Genomic DNA, 22,510 nt, shown 5'->3' on the forward strand with positions numbered 1-22,510 from the left:
GGGGTAGAAAGGCAGTGAGCGAAAGAGAAAGGGAGAGAGAGACAGAGAGACAGAGACAGACGAGAGAGAGGTGTGTGGATAAGTATCCTTTTGCATTTTCCCCATCTAAGGATTAGGGAGAAAATCCTGCATGGATTCCACCCGTAATACAAGGTCACCTTTTAATATGGACCACTTGCTATTGCTGTATTGTGTTCAGGGTGACCTAGATTAGTTGAGTCACATGACAGACTGAATAACATGTGTGCATGTGAGTGGGGCTAGTTGGGGTGAACATTCTCTTCTTCTCTGTCACACAGGCCTCCTTATGGTTAGAGTGACACACCCAGAAAGGTCTTTTACCTAACCTAGGCTACTATGCCTGACTTTATTCAAGGCCACCAGATGTTGCCATGGTTTCATCCGATTTATTCAGTGAGTCTATTTTAGTAAGGACCTGAACAGAAGTCCCACTCACTGGCACTTCTGTTGGATTCTTTTGCTTACCTATTGTCTCCCCGTTTGCACTGGACCTATAATAAATAACCCTCTTTGGTTAAGTGCCCATTATCCTTGCACCTTGTCACTGTTTGTTTACCTGCGGTGATCTTCACATGGAAGATGTGTAAGTTAATACCTGTTACCCAGCTCCAGGGAGACACTTCATTCTAGTGCTAAAGTCATGCCTCCTTCTATGCAAGGAAACTATTTATTTTCATTGCAACTCAGAAAGATCATCCATCATAATCATACTGCATTTAAACCAGGATTTGTTCTCTTAAATGAAACTCATGTTCAAAGGTTTCCTCCTGCACTCACAAGGCCTGGAAATGCAGATCTGTTCCCTGAAGAAATGGGGGGATGGGGGAGAATGTCTTCAGCTTAAATATATGAACATTGTGTAATGGAGACCATTACATATGGCTTAGATCCCATGAGAGAAGCAGCGATAACTTCTTTCTCTAAGTAGGTTATAAACCATATTTAATTATTATCCTTTATATGGATTCTATCAATTTCTGCATATTTAAAGAAAGCAGATCTAGAAAAACTTTTAGTTAAGCTATAAAATATAATTTTCATTTCATAGCTTCTGTGACTACATGAAAGGAATAAAAATTGAATTAAAAGGAAGACTTAAATTTACTTACTTTCATGAAAGACAAATGTATTGAAGTAATTGGCCTCTACTTCATGCCAACGCACATTTACAGGCTCCTACTTAGCCTACTTTTTGGCTAATTACAATACACCTCTGTCTCCAGCATTTTCACTTGCATCATGCTGTGGAAGCACATGAAGATACGATCTTTGAAAGGAACCTGACTTACCGGCTTCTCTAAAACACAAATAAGTTCAGGAATCCAATGTGGAATTTTTATAGGAGCTGAACTCCATCCAGTCTCCAAGTACTCATAAAATTCAAGGGCTTGTTTTTGCACATCCCTAAGTATAACACTTAATGTGCTGTTGTAACTTCCCAGCGCTCACTTGTCTAATAGGCTCTGAATCTAACAGTTTTACAGTTGGGGAAGACTCAGTGCTAGAAAAATGTCAAGCAAGTCTAATGAGGCTTCAGATCCCTTGGTTTGCACTAGAGTTTAATTTAAAGTTACAATGATGTTTTAACATGTTTGCTTATACTTGACTAAAGAGGATTCATTATTTCAATGACATAACCTCCAGACAATGTTCTGGGAATTGATTTAAGATGTGGTGGTAATTCCAACAGCCTTAATGCAGAGTCGAACATCTGTAACAACATTTTACTCGACTTTTCATCGGCATTCTGTTTTCAAGCAAAAGCTAGGCAACATCCACCAGAAACACTGGCCAGAACTCTGGGCTTATTTCAAGATGATCATATACTTTACTTTTTTTTTTTTTAATAGAAATCCCTTTCTTTATTGTCCTAGCCAGCTTGCAAACACCGTGTCAGGGTTACCAATGCCTCTTTGTGGGCCTTTTGAGTAAAATGGGGCAAGGATTCCAACTTTCAGCTTTCCCAAAATAGCTCAATGCTGAATGTGATGGACCCAGTGCTTGGGTCCTGCCGGGGGCACATCCCCCCTTCCTTATGTCCTCGACAGGGTTTAGGGGGATGAGGCCCTTTGACACTTAAAGGTGAATTTGTTGGCTGGAGTTAAAAAAAAAAAAACAAACAGTTCAAAGCAAATAAACTCGGAAACGCAATAAAAGGCAAACAACCTATAAACATGAGTCGACCGGCTATCTCCATTACGTTATGAATCACCACATCTGGAGAAACCCACATCTGCACACACTTAGCAGGTCATTAGTAATGTCATATTCACACTGGAATCACTCAGAGTGAGCAGCATGCAAAGTGGCTTGAACGCAAGGCATCTAGCTATAGCTAATAGGGCTTCCGACGAAAGTCTTGAGCAAGCTGCTAGTTTGGAGGCAGGGTCATTTTAATTGTTATTTCTTGTTGGCTATGGCATTTCTTATTGGAATTTTGCTGCCCGACAAGCTGAACGCATGCTGAAATCGACAACAGTACATCTTTCTTCTTCAACTGAGCTCAGCACGTTAGGAGAGAACACTGAGGGGTGCGGTTATTAAAAGAGGAATGGGCTCCCGAACTCCTTCACCTGGCTCGGCCACAAGCCGAGGATTGTGAGTTGTGTCCTTGAACTCAAATGGGTCTTTGGGATAGCGCGATCTAGCTGCAACCTTGACTGCCAAACAATAATGAGAAAAGAAAATGGAAATGAATCCTTTGCGAAATTTTGCATTAGGGAAGTTCCAAATGAGTTTTACCATCGAATAGAATTATAGCTTTACATGAAAAGGGGAGTTTCTTCCTCTCAGCTGAACTGCAGTTTTCTCTTACCCCGATGGCTTCTTGAAATTCTTTTTGCTGTGTTTTTGTCATCAATGTCAGAAGGGATAATATGTCAGAAAACAATCTTGTTTGTGCAATAATTTCCAAAAACCTACAGAGTACCCTTCTCCCTATGACATACACAGACCAAAAACTCAGTTTGGCAGCAAGACCAGACCCATTATTTCCTGAAGTCTGTTGAATGCATCCTACTGAATAATCATTATATTCCAAGTCATCAATCCTCAGTGTTAAACTATCATTTTCATCTCAAACAGCAGGCTTGGTCAGCTTGGTTTTGATTGCTGCCTAACTTGTATTAAATGCCATTGGGTTTGCCACTCCTAAGAGAGAAGGATATATGGCATCTCCTTGTATCATGAGTGTTAAAAAAAAAAAAAAAGACAAGTGGGTATGTGTTTTCCATCTTTCAGAACAAAAATCTTGAGGGTAAGGAGAGAGGGTGAAGTTGCCAAGCTAGGGATGTAATAGTGTGCTTCCTATTCTCTGTGAGTTTACCAAACTTTCTCCTCAAGAAAAATCATGTAAGTCATAGTAATATAGTCTTTTCCCAATATGCAATCACAATGGACAAAACTCCCAAGCTGACTCAACCTTTCTCTCTAATATGATGGAAAGCCTAAGACTTTCACCAGAAAATATGGGCTAGTTAACTCTTGAGGTCTTACAATGTGGCCACCAAAGAGCAATCCTTGGATGGGAGCACAGAATGGCACCTGTTTTCTGGAGGGACGTCTTCTGTCTTGTAACCATACGGTACCAGAACCTTAGCTGCCTGTCACACAAACCAGATGGGTGAGAAGGTGTAGATGCTTCTAGAAGCAATGAAGGAAAACAGCAACAAGGACAACAGATGCCAGATAAATAATCCGAACTGTGAGTTTGGTTTTGTAATTGCTATAAAGGAGCACCTGGATATTGGTTCAAGGTGAATACCATAAGAGGGAAATGTCATGTGCTCATTAGCGAGGTTGAGCAGTTAAGAAGGCTAGGACATGACAAGGCAGGCATCAGAGCCAAGTTCTATGCCTAGAGGGTCATAAGCAGCTCAATATCAGAACATGGGGACTTACAGTGGGTGATATCCTTGAAATGAGAGTTTCTGGTCTGAAAACCTTGGGATAGCATATATCCCCCCTGAAGATTGGTGAACACTTTGCAGTATTATTGAGACTGTAATCAATAAACCTATAAAATCAATATTTTTGAAAGATCATAGAGAATATTAATGCACAGGTAATAAAAATATGAAGGATGTTGCCTCTCAAAAGCAATGCCAAGAATAATAATATTTCCAACATATAACATATATAACTTGTCTACAACTGAACAATTGCTTTATTATTTACATTATCAGGCAGGATAATTTCACAACTTCTAGCTGAGAAATAGGAAATACATTTATTTGAAAAACCTAGAGGTTGTGGGTTGAAAATAACACTAACCTGCCATTATGTAACATAGGATGGAAGGTATCTCTAAGTGGCTCTGTGGGCCAGAGCACAGGCACAGGGGTGCCTGTCCCCAGGTAGGCTGACAGGACAGGGAGGGGAGGTTTGTTGCAGCTTTTTCATTTCTAGGCTTTTGTAGAGCTAATAGGAGAATGGGGAGGGAGACTTTAAGGAACAATAGGTTATGCAGAAGTTAATCACAGGGTGTATTTCTGGTTCTATTCACTGCCTGGGAAACCTGAATTGTGTAAGTTTGAGTCCATCAACACAGAGTAATGAAAGAATTCAGCTCCTACATGAGAGAGAAAAAAAAAATACTATATAAATATACTAACAGAACCCACATGACCTGGATTGCAATGTTCTCTATGGAAACACTGCAGGCCTAATGGATCCTCTGGAATCAAACAGGGTGGATTAGATGTTACCTACTGAACCCCCCCACATCCCCCCCCATCTCAACCTGTAAGCCTCATGTTCTATATGCATCCTGGTAGAAGTCCAACATTCATCAAAGTCCCCTGTATCTAGAATCTCAGCTCATATATCTTCACTAAAACCCTGACCTTCTAGAATAACTCGCCCAATGCTCTGCTCAGTATTGGGGAGGAAATTCCTTTTGGAGATCTGGTTGCCTTTAGCTCTTTCTTTTTTTTTTTTTTTCTTTTTTCTTTTTTTATTGGAACAGATTGTTTCTATCATCTCAAGGGCAAAGAAAAGTCTCAAGCTAAGACTAGATATTAGCTTCTCAGAGATGAGACACAAAGATAAAACAACAAAATTCTAAGAGCAAATACACAACTATAATGAGAAACACAAAAATTTCCTTGAATTATTGCTATGGAGTGGAGATTGGGAAGGCAGTACAAGATGGAAGATAACTTTTACTGTGTATCAAACTGAGAAAAAAAAATACAGGAGTCCAACAAAACTGCTCCTTTTCAACTTTTCTTTCCTTCTCTCCCTATTCTTTACTCCAACCAAGGAGATGCTAACTGCTCTGAAGCTAAAAAGTGAATCTGACTCCTTTTTTCTGTAGCCTGGCATGTGCAGCACCTGTTTGTGGGGGACGAGTTGTAGTGTAGGGATGAGACTTGCCAACTCCCTGGCACCGAGAGCTGCTTTCTTTCTTCTTATACTTCTCAAGTTCCAGGGTCAGTAAACTATAGTCTGGAACATGTTTTTGTATACTCCATAAGCTTAAAATGTTTTTACATTTTTAAATGGCTGGTGAAAAAAAGAAGAATATTTCATAACACATTAAAATGGGAGGAAACTCAAATTTCAACAGCTATAAATAAAGTTTTATTGGAAAAGGACCACAGTTGCTCATTTACCTATTGTCTATGGCCATTTTCACTGTACGACAGACTTGAGTAGTTGCAACAGAGACCCAGGGGTCCACAAAGTCTGAGGTATTTACTAGGTGGCCCTTGATAGAAAATGTTTGCTGATCTCTGCTCGTTTATCTTCTCACATTTTCCTAGCTGGCCAGTTTTTGAAAAGGACAATGTTCTTCCCAATTTGCCAAGATGGCCAATCAACAAGAGGAACACAGATGGAGCCCACATCAAGTGCACAGACTTGGGGAGGTAGGGAGGGGCAGAGGTAGCTTAGCGACCCAAATGACCCTATTTTCCAATCTGCTAGGAGTCCGGCAGGTGCCCTGGTATTGGGGGAAACCAGTCAGGTGAGTTTCCCATCTTCCAACTCAAGTGAAGTCAGATTCATCTACCTTGCACTTTGAGAATCAAGGCAAACCACATCTACCATGAACAATTCCTTGAAGCTGTCAGCGTGTGCCGCAAGTCCACCCTGAGAGAGCCCGCACAAGACAACAGATTAACCATTAGACTAGATATGTTGAAAATATACAGCTTCAACCTTTCCCCAGCTAGCTCAGAGCGATATATAGATGATTATTTCAACCGTCAGCTGCCGCATAGATTTAAACCCCTGCACAATAACTCCTGGATTCATCTGCCCCTTGTCAAACTTGCACGGCTTTAGTTGGAGGATACATGGTGTGGCAGTTTCACTGTGAATCCAGAATGATCCAGACGGCTGCTGTCTCTTTGTTAACAGGAAGCCAAACTGATGAGTTTGTAATGCATTTCTTATCAAAGGTAGTCTCAGAAAAGAAAATGTGCCCCATCAGTTTGGTTAGAATTTCACATATAGTAGATTAGGGGCTTAATCAGAATATCTCTGTTATTTTCATGTGGAAATAGAAAATTCTGCATCCATCCCATTAAAATCACTTTAGGCTGATGAAGTAGGTATTTGGAAATTTATAATTATCTTTGATTTTTCTTCTCCTTCAGTATACTTCATAAAAATCATCAGCTAGAGCCCAGAAAACAATGGTGGTTCATAGATACAAGCATGCGAACATATTTTTTTAAGTTCATGCCAATCTTTTCGAGCTGTGCTTCTAAAATGATAATAGTGAATAAAGGGATTGTAATTTTCAACTCATATGTTTAACAAAGACAAAATGGACTGTAATGGAGTTTATGGAGCCTGTAAAGGAACTCTTCCTCTGATATGGTTTATTATCAAATAGATTTGCATTTACCATTGGATAAATCAGGTCCCTCTGCACTGTATCAAGAGTGGCTGTATGCTACTGAACACCACTCCTGGCACGTGGAAAGTGCTGCCAATTCCTAGTTGTGCTCTTCAGTATGGAAGTGCCAGCATTAAAATTGCTATTTGTCCTGTCTTTATTTAAAATTCTGACATTTTATTTATTACGGATTTGTTTTTGCATTTTGATTTTTAAAATACTGCATGAAACTCTCTCTTGATTCCTGAGGCTTTCAGTGTCCCCTTAAATTTGGTGCCCAAGGGAAGTGGCTCACTCTCCTTACTCAAGCGCTGGCCCAGCCCTGCCCATTTCTCCAGAGTGTTCTCAAGAACCTGCTGGTTCTGCCACCCTGCCTGTCATTACAAAGAAGTTATCTTACTTTGTATCTGCGTGTGTGTCTATATACTCCCTTGTTCAGAACTGGGCAAGGCAAATATAAAACAAGAGTTACTCTTTTGATCACTTCATGCTGTTTGCATGAGATTGTTAAGGAAGACCCTTGCAAGAAAGGTTTCCTTGTGGATTTACAAATTGTCAGACATCCAAAGGAGTGGAGAAAAGATCGGGCTGCCTCAGGAATCTGAGATTTGCCACCTGCCTGGGGTGAGAAACAGAACAGAGAGAAGGGGTCAAGTCTCTCATGGACTTAATTTCACACTTCACATCAAATTCTCCTGGTTAACACAATGTTGATTTACATTTTCACTTTGGGGTAAAAGTTTTTACTTGCTTATATGTTTTGATTCAGATGTTACCTCCCTTCTCTTTTTGGTTTTTCCTCTCCCCTAAACAGCTTCAAGCAAATATGACTGGCAGCAAATGTCCACGTTTTCATTTCCATTTTCACTTTACTATGTACACTTTAAAAAATCAATATGTGCCCCCATAATTCTACTTGAAGACCAGCCTACTGTCTAACTGGGGGTACGTGTAATTGCTTTCTAAACCATAAGATGTTATGCAGCTAAAGACCATCATTATTATTAATATTATTAATATTACTGGTTCATCCATAAACACCATATCTTCCTTCAAGCCTGTTGTGTCAAGAGCCACCTAGAATTCTAATATGTATTCCAGATGGTTGCACTGATACTTTCTCTGAAACTCAGATAAAGGTAAAATGCATGGGTTTTTAGTGCAAGCTAGGTACACTCCATGGCCCCATGAAGAATGTCCTGCCAAAACACTTTAGAAATACTGTATGTTTTTAACCTTGGGAGGTAAGGACCGGTCTGGATTGTGATTTTACACTAAACACAGCATTTAGTATATTTCTTAAGGGCATAGTCACCTTCTAAAGATGCTCTTGAACTACAAAATCATTATCTGTATTCTACTATAATTTATCTTCAGACATATCCTGGGCAACATTTTAAAATGCTTGTGCATGGGAGGCCCCTTTCTGGTCAACACAGAGAACAAGGTATAAAATGCAGGAGCAGGATTGGAAGGGGTTTAGAGATATTCTGGTCTCACTCTCTTTGGGCTCAAGACTACAGTCCTATGCAGACAGAGAGCCAGGGCCCAGGTCTGCAGACTTCTAATCCAGACCAATTGCTGTCAGAATTCTGCTCATGAGAGTACCACGAGGATAAAGTTTCTAGTCAGGCCACCTGCCTAAGTCTCACCTCTGACTTTGTTAGAGCTCTGATCCCAGGCAAGTTACTCAGCGCCTCAATGTCATAAGATCCCCTGTCATCCCTGCTAGACAGATGTAGACACTGAGATTTGGAGTCGCTGTGGGTTAAAAGAGATAATCAGGGGCCATATGCTGAAAGCCTGAGGAGCAAATGCTGTCTCAATGTGCTCTGCTTGGCACTACTCTGCTGCTCCATGGGATTTTATGTGTAGGGCAATCTTCAAGTCTGAAGCTTATCCATAAAAATGTGCATTTCTAAGTCTGCAGAAGACTGGGCTCCCATTCCAGGAGGGTGAAGTGTCTCATGGGACATGAGTTCATCAGCTGGTCAAACACCCTGGAGCTGCCTACTGTACCCCAGCCACATGGCAGGCACCCCTCTTGTTCATCCTTTGCCCTGGCTCCCATGACACTCAAGTACACCATCCCTGAGAGAAGGATTGTAAGGTGTGGGAGATCCCTCTACATAAGTCAACTCATTGAGCTGCAAGAAGAATAACAGCTAACACAGGCCTTGTGGCCTCCCTGCTGGGTCTGAACCCAGGTATTGACAAGTTAGCTAACTTCAGTTTTCTCACTTGTAAAATGGGAATACTCAGAGTACCTTTCTCATAGGTACTCTGATTTTTATGATTAAAAGTCTTAAAAATGCTTAGAAGAATTCTTGGCGGCTCAGGATAAATTTTACCGATCATTATTACCTTGGCTTTGAGTAATCAAAGTAATTAGAGCTCTCGAGCATTGGTTCCTTCCCCACAATGCCACTCTGCTCTTTTGATTTTGTTCTGCTCAGATGGGTTCATGCTCTCTCCTCTGCCTGGAGCAACTGATCTAGTATCTTCATACTAGAATGAGGTGAGATTCAACACCCACCCCACATTGTCTGCTTTTGCTTGGTTGCCACCTTTGTCTTGTATTTCATATGGCCTCAATGAACTGCTAAGGTCAAAATAATTAGGCTATGCCAAGTGTCATAAAAACAAAACAAAACAAAAAGCCAGAAAATGTTTAAATGGGCCTCAATTGGAGGAGGCTGGGACTATTCAGAGCAATAACAAATGAAAGTCAGATGGAAACCTGGAGAAACCCCACTGTTCCCTCTAAATTACAGGAAATTTGTGCTGTCTGATTACAAGGGGCTCTTTCCCTTGAATTTCTGGTAGGAGGTCACAGGATGGGGGCATGCATGTGGACAATGGTGGGGATAAGGAGAGTGATGAGAGTCAGAGTGGCAGTGACTCTTCCACTCTTCCTTCCCACAGGTCTTCTTTTCACCCATCTACTCTGTCTATCCTTCAAGGAATAGGTTAGCTTGCCTCCTCCAGGAAGCCTTCCCAGGCAACTGTAATAAAACAGAATCCCTCCTACAAATCCCTTGGCATTTCTCATCTCACACCCCTCTGACATCTCCTTATTTTTTGCATTATAATTTGTTTTCCATTTCAATATGTCCTATTCCTCAACTAGATTCACAAGCGCCTTTACTGTAGTTTACAAATCTCTGAATCTCTCATAGTGCTGAGCCCCTGGTAAGGTTCCTAAGACATAGATTTTAGTTGCCAGGGAGGTGTTGCAGAGGAAAGAAGCATAAAGGGGAGCCCAAGTTTGTCACAGTTTGGATCAAAGGCATGGCCTTGGAAAGACACTTCCCCTCCTAGAGGGCTGGCATTCATTACATACAAGGGCCTTCTCAGCTCTGATTTGCAAGGGTTCTGGGCTTAATGCTCTCTTCTGTTACTTGACAAATATCACAGGAACCAGTCATGGATGGAAGGCCTCATAACTCTTCAGGCAAAAATAATGATCCAGCACTTCTTACCAGACTCAATCCCCCCAAGTGCTACAGAATAGGAAAGCAGAATTCCTGATCCAAGGAAAGTGTGGCCTAGCTCAGTGGTTCTCAAGCCTGCCTTTCAACAAAATGAACTGAAAAATTTTACACAACACCAATATATGTATATAATATACATGTTACATGAAATAATAGTACAAAGGTGCTGCATGGTAATGTCAGGGGAGGGCTAAAAGAAATGCCTCATACGATGAGTGCTAGAATGTACAGGGTGGTCAGGGAAAAAAAGTCAGACTTGAAAACAAGGGTGGGGTAGATAGAGCTGTTAATCTTGTTCAGCTACATACCCTCTGAGCCAAACACAGGGCCTTGGACACTGACAGCATGGAAGCCACAGCGTAGAAGCAGCTTGATGGTGGCAGCACCAGGTGGGAAGGGCACTCTAGGTGGAGGGGCCCCCTTGGCCAAAGGCAAGGAGATGGGAAGGTCGTAAGCTAGGGACTAAGAAAATCGGTTTGGCCAAAGCAGGCAGATTTATCTGAGGGCATAGTTGGGGTGTCTAAGGGACAGACAGTGTAAGGCTTTAAATTCCAAATGACAGAATTGTGATTATTAGATGCTAATCTGAGTCCTCTGCAAATTACTTTTTCTTCAGTTTAAAATACTCAGATTCCAAGAGGGCAGCAGGTGGTTTGCATCTAGGCAGGATCTATCGAAAGCCCCTCACTCAGCCTCCTTTCTTTCTGCCCGCTTAAGAATTATAAGGGTCCAAGCTAAGGTACACACGTGTGTGCATGAAACTAAACACGAGAAGGAGGCCCCTGGCAATAGTCCAGTTCCCTTGGAGGTCTCATTTTTACTCTGGAGAGTGTATCTGACAGGAAAATAAAGTTATTTAATGCCTTGGAAAGGGGGCCTGTGAAACTCACAGGGCTGCTTCCTCAGAGCCCAGCCAGGTCCATCCGACCTTTTACTCTGGGACAGTATCTCCCATCTTCAGCTATTTGAGATGATCCTGTCCCATCTTAAAGGGACTGGGAGGAAAATCATCAGGGTTTGACTGTAGTAAGAATACTGATCGCAGTCAACAGTTGGGAAAACATTTTCAACAAAACTCATGCTTTCAAGTGGATTCACTGAGAAGGAAAGGTTTCTCTACTCCTAGAGAAACTCTCTACTCCTTAGTTTTACTTAAAAAATAATACTTCAGCGTTTTCTCTGTTAAAACCACAGAAGTGAATAAAAGAAGAATCTGGATCCCTGTCTGGATCCCTGACCTGCACCCCTTAGGCCAGTATGCCAAAAATGTTTATAAACTCAAAAGATAAAATTCTTGGGGTGCCTGACTAGCTCTGTTGGTAGAGCGTGTGACTCTTGATCTCGAGGTCGTGAGTTTGAGCCCCGGGTTAGGGGTAAAGATTACTTTAAAAAGAGAGAGAGAGAAAAATACAATACAATATTGGCCTTCCCAAATTAATGGTTTCAAAATTTTAAAAAAGAAAATAAGAAAAATACTTGCATTCAAAGTTCCTCATAGTCTGATAGGTAGTACTTAATAATGAATACAATGAGCAAATAAATGAGATGTCCTGGGATGTATTTTAATTCTCGCCTTCCAATACCCCAATAAATCCACTGTCACCTGTTCTCTCCTGTCCCTGTTCACAAACACCCTGAATAAAAGAAATAGTGTAGGTTAAAAAAAAAAAAGGAAAAAAAGCATAGTTCTGTCTTTCAAAACAATGAAAATAGGCTGTGTGGGGACAAAAGAACCAAAAATATAGTTTTCCTTGTACATTTGTTGTTTTGCTTCATCGATGTCCAAACTGATGAACTGATCGGCCTTTGTATGAATGACTGTTCTGGGAAGACAACCTAACACCTTTGATCCTGTTTGTCAGAGATTCAGCTTCAGCCCAGTGAGAAAGCAAAACTCTTTGGTTAACTTGTATTCTAAAGTAATTCTTGATGAAACGTTAAAATGATTTTTATATTGCACCCTCCGATCCAGTACCTAAGCGACTTTTATAAAAATGTCCCTCATTATCCTGGTGGATATCCTGGTGTGGAATAAAGCCTAGGGAATTAATTTGTATAAATAGGTATTAAATAAAAATGGGGCCTTGCCACATAATAATCAGATGGTGGAGGCAATCCAGTCTTAGGGGCAAGAATCTGACATTGAGTGGTTACCTTTTAAAAACAAAATAACATTTATTGAACTAGGATTTGTTCCACACTAGCATTAAATCAAGCTAGTTGTGGGACGCCTGGGTGGCTCAGCGGTTAAGCATCTGCCTTCGGCCCAGGGCATGATCCTGGAGTCCCAGGGTCGAGTCCCACTTTGGGCTCCTTGCACGGAGCCTGCTTCTCTCTCTGCCTGTGGCTCCCCCCCCCCCCCCCCCCCGCTCTGTGTCTCTCAAGAATAAATAAATAAATAAGTAAATAAATAAGTAAAATCTTAATAAATAAATAAAGCTAGTCGGATTTAAAGAAATCTTAGCAATGAAGAGGTGTTGTCTTAGTGGAGGTATATCTCCTCAATAAATTGACAAACATACAAACTCAGTGTTAGAAAGTCATTCTGGAGAAATAAAGGAATATCTGGAAAAGAAAAATGCAGAGTGTATGGGGGGGGTACCTTGAATACATCCAGGTAGAGGGTTTCATTTCTAGAAAAGCAGCGCCACCTGCTGGTCGATTGGCCCCTCAGGCCCCTCTGCGGTTTGCCGGCCAACATCTATCTTGTAATCTATGCATAAATATACAGCAGTATTTCTCAGCTGCTGTTATACATAAGAATTTTATTACCAGTCGGCAGATTTCTAACACACTGGTTGCAGTTTAATAATCCTCTATTACCTGAAGTATGGGTTATATAAAAACCTAGAATGTTAATTGTTGACAAACCAATTCTAATATGTAAAGCACTGTAAGTCACCCAGTAAATATCCAAATAAATCGAAAGGGATAGCTCTTTTTCCTCTAACAACGTGTTATTAAGCAACACAACTTGATCACTTACATAAAAATAATGTTCATGCATTTCGATGTACTAAGAAATCAGGAAAAATGCATTATAATCTTACTAACTGAGAGCTTTCCCTTCATTTACAATTTAGAGGAAAATATTTTTGCTGTGAATATTTTTCCCTTCCTTTAAAAAAAAATGGACCTAAACCCAGGTGTCATTTAGGAAATTTTCCCATATAACAAAACCTGAGTTATAAATAACTAAGATTACATCTATAAAATGCTATATTTTTTAAATGGCAATAGAGAAGTCATGGAGAATATAAGTCACTGATACAGTGAGCAGAGAAACACTACCTGTCATTTTTCAGAAAAAGATCACACAAACGCGATAGCAAAGGAACACAATAAAAGGAAGAAACAGGAATGTGATAGGTGACTCTGATTATATCTGCAAAGGAAACTGTGATATAAATTAACACCCAAGCACCCACGAAAGGCATATTGTATGTAGCTTCCCCGGAGTGATCGTTATGCAGCAGAGAAGACTGGTGATTTTGTACGAGCAGAAATAAAGTGTAGGCTGTGAAATCTGGTGGTGATAACTAATGACCACACAACTTACAACTCTGATTTGATCTCTAACAGAAAAAAATAAAAAAGTACTCTACAGGATAGATGTATGCAATAGGGGCCGTATTTTTCACTTGAAACAAATAAACCCCAAATGGGATCAAAGGGCCCCAGCAAATGAAAAATGACAGTTCCTATGTTGCCCTGATTTGATCTCAAGCAAAACTACCATGCTGATAACATTCCAAAGCTTAGGAGGAAGGCAGGGCATGGGTAAAGCATTTGGGCCCCATTTGGCCCCAGTTCTCACACTAATCTCACTAATGAGAAAATCAGCAAGAAGCAGAGCCTGACTATTTATAAAGCAGTTTAAGGAAGGTGATGATGTGACGTCTCAACACCAACCAGACCTCAAAGATGGGTTGAGATCAAGATCATCATCAAGAAAAGAAATTCTGATAGAATTTGAAAGGAAAGAAAGGCCATCCTTCCCCACCATCTGTTCCCCTCTTGTTGGTCTCCAGCATTCCTTCTGTCTTCCAGGAATGCACTGTCCATGTCCATAGAAGAGATGGAAAAGTCATAAGACAGTTTCAATAAGAGGAGGAATGAGGAGAACAAAGTCACAGGAGCTCTACGAGATAGATCCCATTCTTACCTCCATTTTACAGATGGGGAAACTAAGAGACAGAGAAGTCCTGAAGCTTGTCCAAAGTCCCACAGTAGTAAGGGTTGATGTTTATTCTGGGTTCGTTTAGATGAAACGAGAAGAATAAAGATTCATACATGTGCAAACCATTACTCTTATTATAGCAATTGGCACGCACTGAGCACCCATTTGGTGAACATATCAAAACACGACTGCTCCAGGAATGGTTTCCAAAGTCCCCAGAAAACACAGAAATCCCACTTACTTCCCTCCCTTTCCCTGCTCTGAGGTTCCCTAGAATTTCGGGCTTGAATTGCCAAGGAGAATCACTGAGCTCACCGCCCAGTGAGATGAATGGCTTGGGAATCCCCAGCTAGATAGCTGAGAAAAGACAGGGGATGTCTGCCCACTGGATATCCATCTTCATCCTCAGTGGTCCTTCCAGCAACTAGACCCTTGCACATTTCACAACCTCCTCTCAAGACTTCCAGGCCACATGACCTGAGCCCCTTTCTCTACCCCACCTGCATGCCTAGCAAGCTTCATTCGGTCATTTTTGCGAGGTCTTTCTTCTCTGTGGGTCACCGTACCTCCTTTTCCAGTAACACCTGTTTAGGGCTTTGGCTTTGAAGCATCCCTGCTGGATGTGTTCTCTTGGTTGGATATGTTACAGGCCATATGTGGAAATTTACTCATCTGCACTGAAGAAATAGCCAGATCAACCTTGACAAAATGCAGAGAGCAATTCAAAGCCACTCAAAGGTAAGAGAATGAATGCTTGGTGCAGGCTGAGAGCTCTGTGAGCAATCTGGAAAGCTCTCTGCCCTCTCCTTGTCTCGAGCAGAATAAACAGAATAATGACACTTAATAGGAAATTGCCAGGAGACACACTCAGCCTTTGGATACCTTGAGGTGGGAAGAATTGCCACTTGGGTGCTGTTGGATTCAACCAGCCTACCTTAAGTCAGAGTCAATGATCCTAACAGTCATGAATGGCCTTAAATCTTTCTCTGCATTTGGGCAGGCCGACATGGCCATGCCCCAATGGTCACAGCACTCTGCAAACAGGTATCTCTCCTCACACTGGCCCTACCCGGTGCATTAGTATTTTTGTGCCACCATCACTCACAGGACAATGATCAGGCTTTTTGAATGCCAAAGTCACAAGTCCTTGATTTTCTAGGTCAAATGTCCTACATACACATGTATCCTCTGTGTGGTGATATCCCTCTCTCTCATTTGATAATTTGGGGGGGGGGGGTTGCCTACTTCAATTTAATTCTGTCTAGATCTTTTTAAACTGGGATCTGATTGAATTGCTTCTAGATTTTCTTTCCCCATAATCAACCTTCACAAAGAATATGGATTGTACCTACTATTTGATAGTTTTCAAGTGTCATCAGTTATGTCCTTGATTTTCTTTGCTACATTTCCCTCTTTTAATCTTCTTGTGTCATGTGTGTGTGTGTGTGTGTGTGTGTGTGTGTGTGTGCATGCATACACACACATTGCTACAAGTTGTTTAGAGAGTTTTAGGAAATTTCATGGATGTGGGTGATCCTGCTTCTGACATACCATCTATTCCTTTAACTGATGGTTGAAATCCCTTCATTTATTCATTCTTTTTACTCATCAAATATTTACTGAACTGGAATCCTGCAGGCCATTTCCTATCCGGGTATTCTTGCCAACACATGAAGCCCCGCCAAGGATCCCAGCATCCTGCATTTCTGACCTTGGAGGGAAGGAAGGCAGCCCCTATCTCCTTTCTTGACTGAGTACAATCCAACAGGCTCTGGCCCAGAAAGCTGCCATTGGCCAAAGTGGAAATCACTTCAATTCAAGCAGTCAGCTCCACTCCCAAAAGACAGCCCACACTCTGGTCTACAAATGCCCTTCTATGCACCATTGATACATCTTGTGTGGCTCCAGCTCCAGGAAGCAGTCTTTCTTACTTCCCTCAAAAGTCTCTTAGTTAAGCTAACAGACCATCCCTAACATAGATCTGCTTCGGAAACTTCCACTTTGAGTTTGCCTAGAGTTTTCTCTAGGAACATTCAGAATATTCTCTAGGAATATGTGGTAGTATTCACCCTGCCATATTGAAGGGGATAGAATGGGGGCCTTCAGGTTCACCAGAAGAAGTCGAGGGAGTTTCTCTATTGCTGTTTCCCTTGTTTGTGGGGGGACAGCTCCTTCTGCAGATGACCAAGTGAGATGGTCTTAAGGAGACATGCCTCTGAGTCTCCAAACCCTTCACCCAGTTTGTCTGAGCTGGACTTCAGAAGACTGTCTCCCCAGAACAAGAATCTCTGGGCATGTCTAGACTCCCTCCAAACCAGGCACCATCTAGCTATTTCTAAAAGCATCTCTTTAGTGCTCCCTGAGATTTTAAATGTGGGGGTCTGACAATGCTGGACTTGTTTCTGCACATTTGGTTTCCTTTTGGGAAAATGGTTGGCTGGGGAAGCAGAACCCTTATAAGTAAATGTGGGGATGGAGGATTCCCTGATTATCTACAAAATTCAACATACTGGTTTGGGAGAAAGCCCCTTAGAGAAGAGAAACAACCCACAGCCAATGTGGTGGGTGCATTCTGCTTCATTCCATTTCCAGAAGTTGGCATGCTCAGCATGCATGTCCTAGCACTCTCAGGGAGCCCAGGACTCTATGCCATTTTAATGGCCCTTTGAGGTCAATGCCACGTACAAATCCAATAGCCATGGATGGCCAATATACGGTCACAATGAACACAAAGGTCTTGTGCACAGAGAAAAAGGAAAAGAAAACTATGCCGTGGTACTTAGAAATGCCACATGACTTCCTCAGATTTTGTGTGGCAGTACTTCACAGGAAATGTGTTTTGTATTTCCACTGGAGTAGGATAAGTGGTTGGAAACTACAGTGGATTTTCAGTGAATGGGATGTGAAATACTTTATTATTTTTTTCCTTCATAGATGTAAGGAGACATGCTGTCTCCCTGAGAAAGATGGGAGGAGAAAAGTTTCCTTGCCAGACACAGGGATTTAAAAAATAATTTTCATGAGCTCTAGCTGAAGCTACCACATGCAGCTTGAGCCAACACCCTCAGGGCTGGTCACATGTCCCCGCTGGTGGTGCCCCCTTGTTGCTGCTGCCCAGCCTGGGCAATAGCATTCGTGGCAATTGGGAGCTGCCTGCCTCTGTCCCCATCAACACACTCAAGACGTGAGTCTTATTAGAAATGGATAGCATGATGAGGGAGGAAGAAGAAATGAGGGTTAGAAAAAGAAAATAGATGGAGAAGATCCCAAGGCTGGGGATAGTAGATGCAGCCTGGTAGGTCTCCAGTCCCAGCTGAGACTTTAAATTCCCCTCCAACTGAAGCAAACTCCACTGAGCCCAAACAGGAATCACAACGGCTGCTGGGTCAGCTGGGGAGAATTATGCTCAAGAAATCCAACTAATGCAACTCAACTGCTTCAGAGCCATTAATTAAACTTTCTTTAAAAAGATTTTAACTTCTTGGAGCTGCATGTGGATAATGTGGTTCAGCTGCAGCGTCCTGGTGGCCGTAGCTCACGCCTTCCTTCCTAGCGCCCCGCGGAGCAGCCTCCCCTCTGCAGGTCTTCTCCACCCTCAGGGAGAGCCTCCCAACTGCCCGACCAGGCTGGCCCCTTCTTCCACAGCTCCCCCGAAAGACTTCCTAGAACAAAGCCTGGGTGGTGGCAGTTCTTTTCCTGATCAGACACCTCGAATGCATTTGACCATATTGCAGATTAAGAACAAAACCCATTTACAGCTCTTCTCTCTGAAGAAGAACAGGTTCCAAGGCTCCAGCCGGACAGGGCGACCAGAGGTTCAACTTGTAAGTACCTGAGTAACTCAACTTGCTCCACAGCCTGTGGAGCCATCCAGCTTGTTTTGGTATCTCAGGCCCACGCTGATGCAGGCAAGGCCCAAGGCAAGTTCAGGAACCTTCTTTGTGCCTTAGTTGTCTCATCTCTAAATGGCACCACTTACAGCTGCCTCAGCTTATAGCTGCCTCCACTGCCAAGAACAGTTACCACCTCAAAATAAGGATTAAATTAGTATTTGCAATCATGTCTGTAATGTGGAAAATGCTATGTGTTAAATTTAACAATACACAACACACACAGCCTTGCTTTGTTGGCAGAGCACCTGGTTCACAGTAAGAGCAGACACTACACAAAGTCTAGTCTTCACGGCCTTCTAAGTTAAGCACTAGCCACCTACTACCACCACATTAAGAAGCCTGGAGTTCTGCGTGATGGAGGACAGATATAATAATAGATCTGCCTGGAGAATGGGCCTTTACTCAGATAAAACAAAAACTGCAACCACTCCTCAAAAAGGGAAAGGATCTTTCACCAAATCTTAGCAAGTCTCACCCTTCCCACCGATGCATCTGATCCGTTTATAATCTCTACCTCCACTCCATTCTGAAAGGGTTCTCATCACGCTCATTGCTTCCAGGCTTACATGCGAGTCAAAGCTCTCGAACTCTAAGACCTTTCCTATGAGTGTGATGGCAAACGTCCTGAATTGGTTGGGCCAGATGACAAATGTCCATCTCAGATGAAGGAAGCATCCAAGTGAAGCGATGGGCACCATCCAAGGAGGGAGAACCCCAGGGCATGATGGAGACCAGGGAGGCTGCACATAAAGGGCTCATTTCCATCTGGATGGGACTTGAAGGCAGGATGCAGTAGGGCCCGTGCTGCCGCCCAACAAGACTCTCTCCAGTGACTTTACACCATTATTGGTCTGATACTCATTTGAGACGATGCCCAATCGCATCACAACAAATTAACCACAGACACGCAATGGCAATCAACTCAGGAGGCTATCCTGAACACCGGCTGGGGGATTCCCTGTCTCCACGAGCCGCACACTCCCACAGATGTTTCTAAAAGCCTCTTCCCAGAGGCCCATTTAGAGAGAAATTAAATGCAACTTTGACTTAATTAACGTTTTAAATGATAATGAATACAATGTAGATTCATAGGAGGCATTTACATTGTGTTGTAAAATTGATAAAAATTTAATAACTCTTTGTTAATAAGTTATGTCTCCCCAGACCCATAAAGCCTAAGGCACTGCAAAACTCCAGACCCGGTCTGATTCAGGCTCCTGGTGCAGGTGGAGGAGGGAGGCAGAGATGGACTTGACATTTGCTCCAAGCCTGCTCTAATTCAAACCTCGGCTTGTTCATCAGTACTTTATTTCATACAGTAAAGGTCAGGATTTGGGCTCAAGGCAGAGCCTTGACAAGAGAGCTCAAGTGAAAGGCGGACTGGCCCTGGCATCTGTCGCCTGAGATAGTGGAGGAAGGGGGGAGATGGAGAGCTAACTGGCCACATCCGTCCTCCACCACGGAGGTAAGATGGGGAATCTGCTGCCCAGTGCTGGGAGCTGTCAGGCTGAGTATCGTGACAACCGGCCACTGTCCGGAGTAAAAATGCAAACATAATTTCCATGTCACCTTGCAGAAGGACCTCGGCTCAGCCTACTTGTGGCATGCTGACATCTTTCCTAGTTTGTCCTTGAAGAGCCGAGTCCCTTATTAAAGTGTCGTTCTCCTGGGAAGGGAGGTGTCCCAGTGAGAGGTACACTCAAGGGGGCCCTACCGTCCTTCCTCCTTCTGACCTTTCTACTTCTTGCCTCCTAACTTGGTTTCAAAGGATTTCTTTTGAAAAGCTGGTTGCCTTTTGCCCAGATGGTCCCTCTTCATCCTTATGAGGTGGCTCTTCATAGCATATTTATCGTAAAGAATTCAACAATACTTTGGGGGGGGAGCATAACAAGGGCCCCAAGGACAAGCCAACTACTTCGCCTGACACTAACCTGAAGAAAGCAGCTATTTATTACAAATGAAAACCTTTAGAGACAGGCATTTCAAGGGATCCTTTCCAAAGGACATTTTGGCTTTTTGCCCTAGGATCCCAATTTAACGAGGTGACCACTGTGTAAGCACGTGGAAGGTGTATTTCCAGTCAAGCCACTGCTAAATGTGCCCACTGCAGACTTGAGGGGGAGGCGGTGGCTTCTGTAACCTTGCCTGCTACCGACAAAAGTGCCCGAAGTTGCCCTCCCAGGTACACCATCCCTTAGTCTCTTGGAATGATTAGATGGCGGTCTGGCCCTATTTGCCTTCCTGTTTTCACGTCCTGCAATGAAGTGCAAATGGCCAATTCAGGGAACGTGGGCCAGGGCTGGCGAAGAGCTACAGTGGGAATCCAAAGGCTGCTTGAGTATTTGCTGTCATGGATATAGAAAAGGAGAGAGGGAGAGGAAGAGGGAGAAAGATACGGAGAGATCATACCAGCTTGCACAAGAAAAATGGGAGAAATTGCAGACCTGGAATGAATGGGCTTCAAGAAAGCATGGAAAACTATGATTAAATTGATTTAAGCTGAGTTTCCTTTGGCTCTCCTTTTTCTATCTTTCTATCACTGATCATTGTGGTGGGAAGAGTCTTTGGTTTCAGGGCCCAGAAGTAAAATAAACAAATACAATTTGGGGGAGCTTGAGGAAGTCACCCCAAACTACACATAAAAGGAATCAGATAATGATAGGCTGTTGATTTTTAAATACAGCTTATTAACTCAAATGCCTCTCTAACAGGCAGTGGAGACTGTCAGTATAGGGTGTGTCCTGTTATAGACATTTCCTAGAGCTATTTCCACCCCTTGCCCTCGTATCTGATTTTATGTACTTCAAAATGCCATTAGTTCACTCGAGTGACTTTCGTTCTATTGACAATGTTAATTCTCTGCCCGTACAAACCAGAGGCTACTCGGGATAAGCTGATTTTTGTTTATTATATGACAAGACTCAAGATTACACTAAACTGATTTGGGTATGTGTCCCTTCAACCTAATGGTATTGGACGTCTTCTCTCAACTTAACCATTGGAGTTGAATGCCTCCTCGCATTATATTTATACCCAAAATAAAAGTCATGCACCATTTAAAATTAGCTACAGTAGTTTGCAAAAGGGTGTATGTAATTGTGCAGGTTTAAACTATTAGTAAATTGAAAGGTTGGTGTGAGTGATCGCACATGTACTTGAGCTAAAACTATTTCCAAGTGCAAGTCTAAAGATCTGTTTCTCTTCCAGCACATGATTAATTTGTTCATGCCAGGGCTGCTGACGGTTTGCGGCCGGCATCATGTCACACGGATCTCGGCAGGTTTGAATCAATAGGGTCCTATGTTGTCGCTGCTTCAAACTTTCACTGTCCCTTTCTATTAGACTGAGCAATCGGATACCAGGCAAGACTGAAATAACAAGAATAAATTCTGGACAGAGAAAAAGCACTATTTTATAAAATTATATGGAGGCAAAGTAGAACTGATTGGAACTTACATCTATATTTGTGTGTGTGTGTGTGTGTGTGTGTGTGTGTTGCTAGACCTCATTTTTAAAAATATTTGACGGTCCTAGAACATGGCTACTTGTAAAACGTCTGTGCCCATATCAACCTAGCGTCTTTTAGAAGAGCTGCTACTCGGGATCATCTGGAGTAGAAACAAAACCAGGACGATTGGAAAATGAAGCTTTTTTGTACACCGATTCCCGCCTACCATATGGAAAAATTCAGTCTTGCCAAAAACATAGTCTTTGATGAATCTTTACTGGTCACTATGTGCTTTACTTTCCTGACACTGTTTTTTTAAGTCTGTTGTAAAGGAGTCCTTCTTCTCTGAAGAGCTCTCTGTTGGCACCGTCTGACCTCACATCTCTTGAGTTCAAAAGGAGACAACTGTTAGAACGTGACTTTGCAACGAGCAATCCTCAGTAACGGGCCACACCTCCAAGGAGAGGTGCCCTGGGGCGGGGGGCGGGGGCTGCTGCTGTAGGAAGGCAGATTTTTAAAACTGTTGTGAACACTTTTAATATATTACTACTCCTCCGGGAACTGGCTACTTTTCTTCCCACTTCAGAAAACACATAATGGGACTTTGTGTTTCAATTTAACGTCCCT

General features: G+C 42.4%; 1 protein-coding gene across 32 annotated transcripts in view; it reads right to left on the reverse strand.

The window, feature by feature from the left end:
• The window catches only part of KCNMA1 (potassium calcium-activated channel subfamily M alpha 1), a 717,848-nt gene that overhangs the window by 97,678 nt on the left and 597,660 nt on the right, over positions 1 to 22,510 (reverse strand). For 2 of the 32 annotated variants that reach the window (XM_072756336.1, XM_072756334.1), the window contains one exon: positions 2,595 to 2,681. The exons of the other annotated variants lie outside the window; for them this stretch is intronic. In XM_072756336.1, the coding sequence (XP_072612437.1) occupies positions 2,595 to 2,681 (87 nt within the window). The remainder of the gene's footprint in view (positions 1 to 2,594; positions 2,682 to 22,510) is intronic. 32 annotated transcript variants of the gene reach the window in all.

This window comes from Vulpes vulpes, chromosome 4 (genome assembly GCF_048418805.1).
Source record: "Vulpes vulpes isolate BD-2025 chromosome 4, VulVul3, whole genome shotgun sequence".
NCBI classification, from domain to species: domain Eukaryota; kingdom Metazoa; phylum Chordata; class Mammalia; order Carnivora; family Canidae; genus Vulpes; species Vulpes vulpes.